We start from the raw sequence: 13,085 nt of genomic DNA, 5'->3' as shown, positions 1-13,085 counted from the left end.
TTGACCACTAAATGAACACTTCCCGCAACTCCATGACTTTTATAGCGACTCAATTTTATGATAAGACGGTGCAATAAATGTATTTGCAATTCGCTTTTAGCAAAATAACATGGTGTTTGCACACTTGTTGCTCAGGAGAGCATCGCAAACAACATGGGCCGCTGTGACGGTCGGCTGTGTCTCCAAAATCAACGATAACACCTAGGGCTATGGGTTCTAGAACTTCTTTAGCTTGGACAGCTGATTGTTGCGCCGCAAGGCCAGTTTCCTCAGGCGGCGCCAGTACTGCTTGGAGTTGGGGTCCAGTTCGTCCAGCGGAACTATGCCTTCCGTATTCAGCGTCCACAGCCAGTCGGGATATTCCGAATCCGGTTTGATCTGTTCAGCAAAGATACTCGTACAGAAGAGTGTATTGAGGAATTGAAAGGGTAAACTTACTTTGATATCTTCTCCTGTTTTCATGTAGTTACTTCCGCACACATAGTTCACCAATTTGTTGGCATCCGTTTCCACGGGTATGACTTTCTTCTCCATGATGGGACCCAGCTTGCCAAGCTTTTTCTTCTTGCCCGCTGTGGAATGCATTTACTATTAGTTGTTAACTATTTAACCTGGATGTGGAGGCTCACCTGGCGCCGCCGGTTTTGCAGCATAAAAACGTGCCCAGTTTCCTATCGCTGGGGCTATCAATCGCTGCCTCGCCATCTGGAAAACTGCGGTTAGGCTGGTCATGTCTGCTATGTGCTTTATTTAATCCGTTTTCGTCACTTTAATAGAAAAACAAATGATAAATTACAGATATTTACAAAACTGTGCGTTTTGTTGTATAATCTGCTAACTATAAGTGTGGCACTGCAGCCCTGGTTATAAAGTATACGACCAGTCAGCTGATTTTTCAAAACAAATAACTATCGAAATTATTTTTAAATGAAAAGCAATTTTATGAGCAATTTTATAATATGACTTAATTGTCACTAAAACAACATAACAATAGATGATGTTGTTATATTTTCTGCAAATAATTTGCATATAAATGCATTTAGAGGTGGACTTCGGTCTTAATAAGCCTTTTCACATAACGATATCGACCAGCTGTCATCGCTAATTCGACGCCGGCTATACGGTATATTACACAAGTAACAGCAGCTGGATTGTAAATAAAAAAGCGTTAGCAAGATGGTTGGACTCAAGTTTCCGTCGAACCGAACACTGGGCAATATTTGTGTCTACGGTGCGGTGGCCTCCATATCCGCTGTGATGTACATGAAATGGAAGATGGAGGATCGGGTGAAATCCGCAGAGTACTACAAACTGGCCTTGAAGGCACTGCGGAGCCATCGAGGAGCAGTTGGTCTCCTGGGTGAACCCATCAAGGACTCTGGCATCGATCTGTCCAACGCCAACAACAATTGCAATGCGGAGGAGGCGCGTTGTGAGGTGGCTGTGCGGGGCAGCAAGGATAAAGGTAGATCCATCGATTTTGAAAGCAAATCTTTGGCGTTTACCAACCTTATATTTGCAGGAACTTTATACTTTTGGGCGTCCAATCAGCCGGATAGAGGCTGGCTGATCGATCGACTGGAGCTGGAAACAAAACTCAACCCAGAGAAACGATTTTTGCTTAAAAAATCCGAGGAACTAACCTTCGATCTGCCCGAGAGTATAACCAAACAAACTGCCCAGCAAGTTGATTCCAATGTCATTCTATCCGCATCGGATCAACAACCAGAAACACATTCAAAGTGAAGACAATCCGAATGTCCGATTCAATTAGTTTATTCTCTTTAAATTTGACTAATTCAAGCAATCTTAAATGTTTTATAGTTATGTTATTTTAATTACAAATTTATTGTTTTTATAAAATCAAAGTCTTTAGTTATTGTTTGTCAATGGAGAGCTGGCAAAAATGATCAGTGGTTTAGCATAGTTATTATTCATGCTCATACTAGGTGGTTGGTTTGTGAACAATCGGGAAAGCGAAAAACTTGAATGAGTGCTCCTAATGATACCACTTAAAATAGTCGAGAGTCGGCTGGTTGGTCTTCAAAGACACGAAGAATTGACTGGCTCATCGAGAGCGCAGATCTCGAGCTTGATTCGTTTAAAATTAGAATAATACATAGGTCAGAGGACATGATAAAATCCGCGTTTAATGCTCTTCTTAAACGATAAAGGCGACAATTGGTGGCGATCGTGACGTAGACGAGGCGGCAGTGCATCGTTCACCGTCAGGCTAAAGTCATCCAAATCCTTGCAATCAAATCGTCTCCGATCGTACTCGATATATGTGTAGTTATGTTTACGCACTTTCGTCGTTGTATAACACAGTATAAATACAGGCCGTATATATATATATAAGTAGGTATATGTTCGTATGTATATAGCCAATTACAGACATTTGCTTTTTCGGCAGGCACCTGCACCTGGCCGCCCTCGTTTCTCGTATTCCTGCTACTTCGTTTCGGATGCTGTGGTGTTAATGCTGGTGATCGGTTCCTATGCTCGCTTGGCCATGGCAAGTGGAAGACTATTGGGCCGCTTTGTCGACTGTGTCCGCTCCTCTTCCGCTTGCACCTCCTGGTCTTATTGCGTCTTCAGTTCCTTGCCAATGCTGTACGAGACGATTTTGCTCCAGTCGATCTTGGTCCTGGTGATGGGCAACTGGCGACGCATTGCCTTGAATGTCGTGTCCGACATCGTCTGATAGTTCTCCGAAATGGCCAGCTGGTACTCATTCTCGGCGTCCTCGATCAGACGGATCACCTCCTTGGCCACCTGCTGCTCGTTGCTGACCACCACGCTTTCGCGGCACTCCTTTGAGGACACCAGCTGGACGTTGCCGTCCTCGTAGTAATGCACCTGCACCTTGAGCACACCCTTCAGTTCGGCGGTTCCGCTGCCCGCCTGGAAGGTCACATGCCACTGGGAGCGCCATCGGCCATTCCAATAGTTCTTCGGCTGGAACTGGTGGTCTTCGATGCAAATGGTCAGGGTGATCTGGTTGCCCTGCGCCTTTCCAAAAACAGAGCTGACCTGTAGAGAAAATGTTACGGGTTATTGTAAGCAATAGAGCGTTTTTCATTCAACTTACCCCGTGTCTATAATGACTGGCAGTGTAGGCGAGCGTCTCCAGGTCGAGGGCCGCCCTCCAGGGCTCCGCAGTGGCATCTGCCTCTACGTCCTGGTAGTCGGAAGCCTCTTTTCGGAGGTGGTCGTATTTGAAGGCTTGCTTTGTGCGCGGGTCGTAGAAGCGACCGTTTCCTGGAATGCAATTGCTTATCAGTGTGGGGCTCAAGATATCGACCGAAAGCCAAACAATGTGTGTAGGTGACTCATATGGCAGGCTTTGTCCATTTAAGGGCATTGATGGAACTGAACTCACCCAGATCGTTGTGTTCCGATATGATGGCGTTATGATCGGTGCCCTCGATGCGAACCGGAGTCAGCTGGTCCTTGTTGTATTGGGCGAAGGCGTGGCTAGCCCCATCCTTTAGCAGAGTGTCATTCTTGAGGAGCTCCCGCACATCGTTGAACACTTCGTTGAACTCGCCGGGCGGCGCATGTAGGATGAAGTCCGATACGATGCGCACCTTCTCCGCATCGGTGATCGGTGTCTGCTCCATAGTTCCACTGGTGATTCACGAAATCGGGGCTGGGCGGTTGTTTGGTTTGGTCTGGTTTCCCCTCCGGTTCCTAGGGTTCTACCTTTCGACGGGATCTTCTTGTGGAGTGGTTGGAAGTTGCGGTGTCGCTGGAACTCTTCCTTGACCGTTTTTTCGGCGCTGCAATCTTTTTTCTCCGCAATTAATGGGCCAAGACGATGACGATTCGATTCACTTTTTTTTCCACTCTTTGCTAGGGATGGGAAATATTTGTGTACCTGTACCGGATGCGATTCACCGTATTTTACGGGCAGTCTACACTGCTCCATAATCCGACGGGTGAATGGCAAAAGTCTTGGCGCGTTACTTGAATTGCAATAAAAAAACTTTTAACGATGTAGAATGTAATACATTATAGAAATAGTTCCTCGAGACCAATAAATATCATTGCCTGTTCAAAACCAAACTCAATCAGAACTTTTTTAAAGCAAATTATGTTATTGTTGTACATGGTAGCTAGTTTTGGTTATTAAATATTTTTCAGTTATATAAGTATTAAAGTATTGATCAACTCGTTTAAAATTAACCTGTTTGTTTGTGAAAAATAGTTGTTAATAATTCTATTTGAAAGCCCAAGCTGGGCCATTTTTATCTTCCAGCTTCCATTTTTAAAGAAATATTTGTTATATTAAATCCAGTGTAATTGATTCACATCAACGTATTTATCGAGAAGTGTAGACAGTATATAGTATCGATAAAACGAAAACATCGAGATTATTAACCGTTAATTATCGATGACCGAGGAATCGACGGTGTCTCACATCTCTAACGCCGCCCGTTGTTTTTGTTGCATTGTGTTTTTGCTTTTGAATTGAGCGGTTGTCTCGCGCGTCGATCGCAGTTTCAAAATCGGTGTGGCTCCGCAGCTTCGTTGTAAGTCGACAATAAAAGCGATCGAAGTGAAAGAAAATACGTTTTGCGATCTTTTTATTTAAAATAATTCGCCAGAAAGTACAAGTTCACAACGAAATACCATCGAAAAGTGCCTTTTTACCAAAAGTCGTTGGTAACACACATACCAACGCAGCGAACCGAACCACACGCACACAAATGCGCGCGCTTGGCGGTGTGCGTGTAACCACTTTTTTACCTGGTCTTACCTGTTTGCGGTGCGAAAGAGAGGAGGCAACAGAAACGGAGAAAGAGAGTGCCCAAGCGGACGAGTGAAAGATAAAAGTGAACGAAAATATCAGCCAGAGCAGCTGCACCGAAATCGGAATAAGTCAGTTAACAATCAGGGCGCGCACTGTACGAGTTCGATTCGATTGATAATTATTGAGCGGTTGCCATGAAAATGCAGTCCAAACAAACGGTACACTGAGAGAAACGAAACAAGAAGAAGAGTGCAAATAGAATAGAATAAAAAAGAAGTGGAAGTAGAAGTGGGCAACACAAACAAAAGTAAAAGGTGTGTGAGTGAAATAATACTGGGTGATTCACGAAGAAGTGCTCAAAAGTGTTGCGGTTGAAAAAAAGAGAGTCTGCGATGGCGGATCGCCGCTAGAGAGTATGTCCACCAGTGTCCAGCGAATGTCCAGAAGCTACCACTGCATCAATATGTCGGCGACCCCGCAGGCCGGCCACCTAAATCCCGCCCAGCAACAGACGCACCAGCAGCACAAGCGAAAATGCCGCGACCTTGGCAGGCGACTAATCCCCGCGAGACTCCTCCTGGGCGTTATCGTGGCCATCAGCCTTCTGTCACCCGCCCTCGCACTTCACTCGCCGCCGGACAAAAACTTTTCCGGCGACAATCGTAAGCCCGCCTTCAAAAACTGCGCCGGATACGCTCCTAAGGTCAAAGAGGAGCAGCCCGAAAACACCTACGTTCTCACCGTAGAGGCCGTCGACCCTGATCCCGACCAGGTCATTCGATACAGCATCGTCCAGTCGCCGTTCGAGCGACCCAAGTTCTTTATCAATCCCAGCACGGGCGTAATCTTCACCACCCACACATTCGATCGTGACGAGCCGATCCACGAGAAGTTCGTCTTCGTCACCGTCCAGGCCACGGATAATGGTCTGCCCCCACTGGACGACGTTTGCACCTTCAACGTTACCATCGAGGACATCAACGACAATGCACCCGCCTTCAACAAGGCGCGCTACGACGAATCCATGTCGGAAAATGCCCAGGTGAGTTTCCTGGCCCACTGAGTCGAGTTCGAGTTGGCCCACTCTATCCACCACCGCTTGCCAAACTCGCGGACCCCGGATTACTGCGGGTTGGCCAAGCTGGTGAATTGGTACTAGAGTGATGTCATTCTTTCTGTCTTGCCCCCTCTTGTGATGTCATGTACCTAACTCAATTGTTGCTTCAAGTTTCTCTTTTCACTGGAGTGTAGTAGTAGAAATGTCTTTTAACCAAAAATATATTAAGATAAAATCTTGCTTAAAAATTAAAAGAAAATATTTGTTAGCTGATTTTTGCTTATTTATGCTGTTACTAAAACTATCATGTTTTTGACTACTGATATTTATGGATCACTGGCACCATAAGATTTGCCCTCTGCCCACCTGGTCATTCCAATAGACTGAGGCTCCCACTGTCGCACGTCCTACGGTGTTAATTAAACACTTGGCCAGTTCATGGGCGCACATCTTCTTGGGCGGAACTAGTTTTCGCTTGGCGTAGGAGGGCGACCACTTGGAGACGGGTTTTGGGTTCATTGCTCGCCCGGTTCGATACAGAAAACCTTGAAACCCTTTCCAACGCCTTTTCTTTTACGCCATTTCCATGTTTGCGACCAGAAAAACTTGTCGAACTACAAAACAGTGGTAGAAAACTAAATTTAGCTAAGTACTTGTAATAGCGTGCAGTTTTTGTACCAAAACCGCAATAGAGAGCCCTTTTCGGTAATTACTTCGATTAGTTAGAAATATATTATAATTTTATTAAGGTTTCTTAGATTAGATCTGATATTCTGAGGATCTTCAGGAGCATCTTTGATTTGCAATCAATATCGGAAAGTCTTTTTACTTTGTAGTTAAGGGATAGTACAGCAGATAGTTATCTAACTTCTATGTGTTATTTTCCTCGACACAACAAACGCTGTTATTTTTAGCAAAGCTTTGTTAGCAGAGAAGCTTTTCTGCGAAAAGGTTTCAGTTCTAATTAGGCCTTCGCCCAGGTAGCATTGAGTAAAAGGAGATTCAGGAAACTAGAGCGGGGTCATGTGCTTGCTCCTGGTTTGGGCAAACTTGCAGGAAAGTTGTGTGGAAGGAAGGAAACCAGAAACACCCAAATATCTGTGGCTTTATCTTTACCTTCTACTTGCAGCCCGACGCGGTGGTGATGACTATCAGCGCCAGTGACTTCGACGATGGCAACAACAGTTTGGTCGAATACGAGATTCTGCGGGAGCGCGACTTTCAGTACTTCAAGATTGACAAGGAGTCGGGTATTATCTACCTGAAACGACCGATTGACAAGAGACCCGGCCAATCGTATGCGATAATCGTGCGGGCATATAACGTAGTGCCAGATCCGCCACAGGATGCACAAATCGAAGTGCGCATCCGGGTGGTGGAGTCCTCAATTAAGCCGCCATCATTTGTGAATCCGATCGATACGCCCATTTACCTGAAGGAGAATCTCAAGAACTTTACACATCCGATCGCCACGTTACGAGCCGTTTCCAATATGCCGGACAAGCCGGAGGTAATCTTCGAACTGAACACCGGCCGCACGGAGCAGACAAACAGCAAGAACACATTCGTGTTCAATCAGATCGGCAACGAGGTGACCATTAGCCTGGGCAAGACTCTGGACTACGAGGCCATCACAGACTACACCCTCACCATGATTGTGCGGAATACACACGAGCTGGGCACAGAGCATCAGATCAAGATTCAGGTGGAGGATGTCAACGATAACATCCCCTACTACACGGAGGTCAAATCGGGCACTATCCTGGAGAACGAACCACCCGGCACGCCTGTTATGCAGGTGCGTGCCTTCGACATGGACGGCACCTCAGCCAATAATATTGTGTCATTCGAGCTGGCCGACAATCGGGAGTACTTCACCATCGACCCCAATACCGGTAACATAACCGCCCTGACGACATTCGATCGCGAGGAACGCGATTTCTATAACGTAAAGGTTATTGCCAGCGACAATTCGCCATCGAGTCTCTTTGATAATGGCGAGCCGAACCGTGGTCACCAAGTGTTCCGCATCTCCATTGGAGACAAGAACGACCACAAGCCGCACTTCCAGCAGGACAAATATCTGGCAGAAAGACTGCTCGAGGATGCCAATACGAATACCGAGGTCATTGAGGTAAAGGCCGAAGACGAGGATAACGCATCCCAGATCCTATACAGCATTGAGAGCGGTAACGTGGGTGATGCCTTTAAGATTGGTCTTAAGACCGGCAAAATCACGGTCAACCAGAAGTTGGACTACGAAACGATCACGGAGTACGAGCTGAAGGTGCGTGCGTTCGATGGAATCTACGACGACTACACAACGGTGGTTATCAAAATTGAAGACGTGAACGACAACCCGCCGGTGTTTAAGCAGGACTACAGCGTCACCATTCTGGAGGAGACCACATATGACGACTGCATACTCACTGTCGAAGCCTACGATCCGGATATCAAGGATCGCAACGCAGATCAGCATATCGTCTATTCGATTCACCAGAACGATGGAAACCGATGGACCATTGACAACAGTGGCTGCTTGCGTTTGGTCAAGACGCTGGACCGCGATCCGCCCAATGGTCACAAGAACTGGCAGGTTTTGATCAAGGCTAATGATGAGGATGGAGTAGGAACCACGGTCAGCACAGTGAAAGAGGTCACCGTCACGTTGAAGGACATCAACGACAATGCTCCGTTCCTGATCAACGAAATGCCTGTCTACTGGCAGGAGAACCGCAATCCCGGACATGTTGTGCAACTGCAGGCCAACGACTACGACGACACTCCGGGGGCAGGTAACTTCACCTTCGGCATCGACAGCGAAGCCACACCGGACATCAAGACCAAGTTCAGCATGGATGGAGACTATTTGCACGCCAACGTCCAGTTTGATCGCGAGGCTCAAAAGGAGTACTTTATCCCCATTCGCATCAGTGATTCTGGCGTTCCGCGACAGAGTGCCGTAAGCATTCTGCACCTGGTGATCGGCGATGTCAACGACAATGCCATGAGCGAGGGATCGTCGCGCATCTTCATTTACAATTACAAGGGAGAAGCGCCTGAAACCGATATTGGTCGCGTGTTCGTAGATGATCTCGATGACTGGGACTTGGAGGACAAGTACTTTGAATGGAAAGATCTTCCGCACGATCAGTTTAGGCTTAATCCCAGCACGGGTATGATCACCATGCTGGTTCACACCGCCGAGGGAGAGTACGACCTGTCGTTCGTAGTCACCGAGGACTCCATGTTCGTGCCCCGTCACTCCGTAGATGCTTATGTCACCGTGGTGGTCCGCGAGCTTCCCGAGGAGGCGGTGGATAAGAGCGGCAGCATCCGATTCATCAACGTAACCAAGGAGGAGTTTATCAGTGTGCCACGCGACTTCCAGTCACCGGATGCGCTATCCCTAAAGGATCGCTTGCAGCTCTCGCTGGCCAAGCTTTTCAATACGTCGGTATCCAACGTGGACGTGTTCACTGTGCTCCAAAACGAGAATCATACGCTCGATGTACGCTTCTCTGCCCACGGCTCACCCTACTATGCTCCGGAGAAATTAAATGGAATAGTGGCCCAGAATCAGCAGCGTTTGGAAAACGAACTAGACCTGCAAATGCTGATGGTGAACATCGACGAGTGTCTGATTGAGAAGTTCAAGTGCGAGGAATCGTGCACCAATGAGCTGCACAAGAGCTCGGTGCCATACATGATCTACTCCAATACAACATCGTTCGTGGGCGTGAATGCCTTTGTTCAAGCGCAATGCGTATGCGAGGCTCCTTTAATGAGGCGTTGTCTAAACGGAGGATCTCCGCGGTACGGGGAGAACGACGTGTGCGACTGCATAGACGGATTCACCGGACCCCACTGCGAACTCGTCTCCGTGGCATTCTATGGCTCGGGGTATGCCTTCTACGAGCCCATTGCCGCCTGCAACAACACCAAGATTAGCTTGGAGATCACGCCCCAGATCGATCAGGGCCTGATCATGTACTTGGGACCACTTAACTTCAATCCACTGCTGGCCATTTCTGATTTCCTAGCTCTGGAGTTGGACAATGGCTATCCGGTGCTGACTGTGGACTACGGATCAGGTGCCATTCGCATCCGCCATCAGCACATCAAGATGGTGGCAGACCGCACCTACCAACTGGACATTATCCTGCAGCGTACCAGCATTGAGATGACTGTGGACAATTGCCGGCTATCCACCTGCCAGACACTGGGCGCCCCAATTGGCCCCAATGAGTTCCTCAATGTAAACGCACCGCTGCAGTTGGGCGGCACTCCAGTGGATCTGGAACAGCTGGGACGGCAGCTCAATTGGACGCACGTTCCCAACCAGAAGGGTTTCTTCGGTTGCATTCGCAACCTGACAATTAACGAGCAGACTTACAACTTGGGAATGCCCTCTGTGTTCCGAAACATCGACAGCGGTTGCCAGCAGTCGGTGGCCGTTGCGTTCAGTTTTGGAATTGATAGAAACTTCATCATTGCGATCATCGTATGCCTCGCGCTACTGCTGATCATCCTGTTGGCAGTGGTGGTGCAGAAAAAGCAGAAGAATGGCTGGCACGAAAAGGACATCGACGACATTCGCGAGACGATCATTAATTACGAGGACGAGGGTGGCGGCGAGCGGGACACGGACTATGATCTGAATGTCCTGCGCACCCAGCCCTTCTACGAGGAGAAGCTGTACAAAGATCCTCATGCGTTACAGGGGAACATGCGCGACCCCAACGACATACCCGACATCGCCGACTTCCTGGGCGACAAGAAGGAGAACTGCGACCGGGATGTGGGCGCCACAACCGTGGACGATGTGCGGCATTACGCGTACGAAGGTGACGGCAACTCCGATGGCAGCCTCTCCAGTCTGGCGTCCTGCACCGACGACGGCGATCTCAACTTCGACTACCTGTCCAACTTTGGACCGCGCTTCCGCAAATTGGCCGACATGTACGGCGAGGAGCCCTCAGACACAGACTCCAACGTGGACGATGACCAGGGCTGGCGCATCTAGGAATCTTCGCCAGCCGCGGTATGATGACGTAGAAATTGAAAAGACTTTTTATATACTAAGAGTTGTACGGATGTTGATAGTGTCGGGACAAGGCGCCGGCCTAGCCGGCGTCCAAAGTCGATTCAGAGATATATACCCATATATATATGGGTAAACTATATATTATATATATACATATATATTTTTATGGAGGAATATTGCAAGGGCCGCGGGGGAAGACGTTTTTGTTGTTTGTTGTGTAAATGCAAAAAGTGATCTTGATCTTACGTAAACGAACTATTTAAACTAAAGCAAACACTAATGTAGCCAAGCAACTGCGAACAAACCACAAATTTGTGCAGAACTGTTAATGCTTCGATTCCACACATTTAGGGAAACACAAATGGGGTAGAAATAAAATCGAAATATAAATTAAAATGTCCATAAAACGAAATATTCCTAGAAGCGAATCCCGAAATCAGTATGCATTTCTCGTTGCATAAGTCTTCATAATACCAACACTAGTTATTAGCTTATTTTATAACCTACATATGTTAGTTGAAAATGCATTACATAACATAATATGATGAATCATATCGCATTAGGGCCCCAACAAGACAGATCTTCAATTAGCATTCGTTAAAACTTCCGACCCAAAAGAAATAAACACAAAATCAAAGGGGCACTACATTTGATAAGACAAGTCCGTATTTCTAATCTAACTCTTCGATCTTAATTTATATAGAGCTTCAAACCCTATCAATATTTGTATAAGTTCTTAGGGTTGTCTTCTAGTACATGTATAAACTAGTTTAACCTAATTTAAACTTATCGAATCGTAATTGCGAACGAAACACGTGTGCATCTATATCCATGTTATATTAGAGGGTATATAATATATATAAATATAAATATAGAGACATATGTATAAGTGAAAATGTTCAATAAATCAATGCGATATGTATTTTTGTAAGTCTTTTCCCGTAGACACTAAGACTCGATTAAGCCGTAAGGGGACATTTTTTACATGCCAAGGCGAACCAATCATAGAAAAGTTGAGATACTTTATTTATATATAGTACATATTAATTAATTGTATAATTTACAACAAACGAAAGAGCCACACAAACACACAACAATTGTGTTAAAATAAAAAATATAATAAAATCGAATACATTTCTGTGTTGATCATTTAACGATCGAGATAACCGTTTGAGGAAGTTCGTCCGTCCAGTGATCCGGGAATGAGCTTTGTTTTCGATTGGAGGAGGTGCCACATAGAACCAGACATATCTGAAAGCCAGCAAGCCCCGTTCCATGGATTTTTATTAGAAGTAATGAAAATGTACACAAGTGCTAGCTATGCAATGTTTGCTCATCGCCAGACTAAGCCATATACATATGTGTGTATGTATGTACTGTGGGTATATAGGCACCTATGTATACATAAATGGTAAGTCATTGACTGAGGCGTCGGCGAGCGCTACTGTAAACTGTAAGCGGAGGAAAAGCGTCATTATCTTATCAGCGGAAAGTAGGTTACGCCTGCCTTTGGATTCGTTCGGTTTCAACAAAATCGATTGCGGCACAAGTCAATGAACAAAATTGGAGCGGTTCAATTCGTAAATGGACGGCGAATGGTAAAGAAAATGTGTGTATTCGTTGCAGCAGGTGCACTTCGATTCCCCCCACAGCTGCAATTGTACGAGTATCTCTATGTGTGGATCGCTGCGGCAGAGAACTTCATTAAGATTTGCATGGCTGATATGTCAAGGCAGTCGAGGGTATCTGTTAGATACGACTTTGGGCCAGATGAATGTGTTGCAGCTGCTGTCTGGATGTCCTTTCAAGCTGAAGATTAATGGTATGTATGTCTAGCTGGTTGTTCTTATCCGAGCTGCAACCAAAATAAATCAAAACTGCTTCTGACTGCTTGTGATTGTTTTTTGAGCACAAAGCTGTTTCTTTTTTTATTCCAGGAAAATTCAATTTCAATTGACTCTTCAAACATATCAACATTTTGAAAGCCAACGAAGTCCGAAGAAACTTGAAGTGCTTTTCGCTCTAAGAGATGCGAAGGGATCGACATGTATAGATGTCAAGGGTCCATCAAATACTCAAATTTTGAATCAATTAAATGCAACCTCAACCGTGAAGCACTTTGGTGAAACAAAAACCAAACATTTCGTGGTATCAAATTGTTCCCATTGCGGAAATGCCCAACTGACAAAAAAAATCGATCTGACGACGACAGATGTCTTTTCAAT

General features: G+C 46.1%; 4 protein-coding genes across 4 annotated transcripts; 2 read left to right on the top strand and 2 right to left on the bottom strand.

Annotated features, from left to right (window-relative positions):
- Positions 1-57: 57 nt before the first annotated feature.
- mRpL54 (mitochondrial ribosomal protein L54) lies at positions 58-856 on the bottom strand. Its single transcript, NM_137697.4, has 3 exons — positions 630-856; positions 439-572; positions 58-378 (listed from the first exon to the last, which is right to left on the bottom strand). Exons 1-3 carry the CDS (start codon positions 730-732, stop codon positions 217-219), a joined length of 399 nt encoding a protein of 132 aa, NP_611541.1. The 5' UTR covers positions 733-856; the 3' UTR covers positions 58-216.
- Positions 857-1,097: 241 nt separating this feature from the next.
- Positions 1,098-1,865, top strand: CG15653 (uncharacterized protein). The gene is made up of 2 exons (NM_137696.3): positions 1,098-1,465; positions 1,523-1,865. Exons 1-2 carry the CDS (start codon positions 1,177-1,179, stop codon positions 1,744-1,746), a joined length of 513 nt encoding a protein of 170 aa, NP_611540.1. The 5' UTR covers positions 1,098-1,176; the 3' UTR covers positions 1,747-1,865.
- On the bottom strand, positions 1,762-3,858 carry cpa (capping protein alpha). The gene is made up of 3 exons (NM_137695.4): positions 3,383-3,858; positions 3,092-3,261; positions 1,762-3,033 (listed from the first exon to the last, which is right to left on the bottom strand). Exons 1-3 carry the CDS (start codon positions 3,621-3,623, stop codon positions 2,584-2,586), a joined length of 861 nt encoding a protein of 286 aa, NP_611539.1. The 5' UTR covers positions 3,624-3,858; the 3' UTR covers positions 1,762-2,583.
- A 589-nt stretch (positions 3,859-4,447) lies between these two features.
- shg (shotgun) lies at positions 4,448-11,991 on the top strand. The gene is made up of 2 exons (NM_057374.3): positions 4,448-5,798; positions 6,943-11,991. The coding sequence occupies exons 1-2, from the start codon at positions 5,172-5,174 to the stop codon at positions 10,837-10,839; spliced, it is 4,524 nt and encodes a 1,507-aa protein (NP_476722.1). The 5' UTR covers positions 4,448-5,171; the 3' UTR covers positions 10,840-11,991.
- Positions 11,992-13,085: the final 1,094 nt, after the last annotated feature.

Source organism: Drosophila melanogaster, chromosome 2R (genome assembly GCF_000001215.4).
Source record: "Drosophila melanogaster chromosome 2R".
NCBI classification, from domain to species: domain Eukaryota; kingdom Metazoa; phylum Arthropoda; class Insecta; order Diptera; family Drosophilidae; genus Drosophila; species Drosophila melanogaster.
Note: the sequence above shows the minus strand (reverse complement) of the source record. Positions and strands in the feature narration are given on the sequence as shown.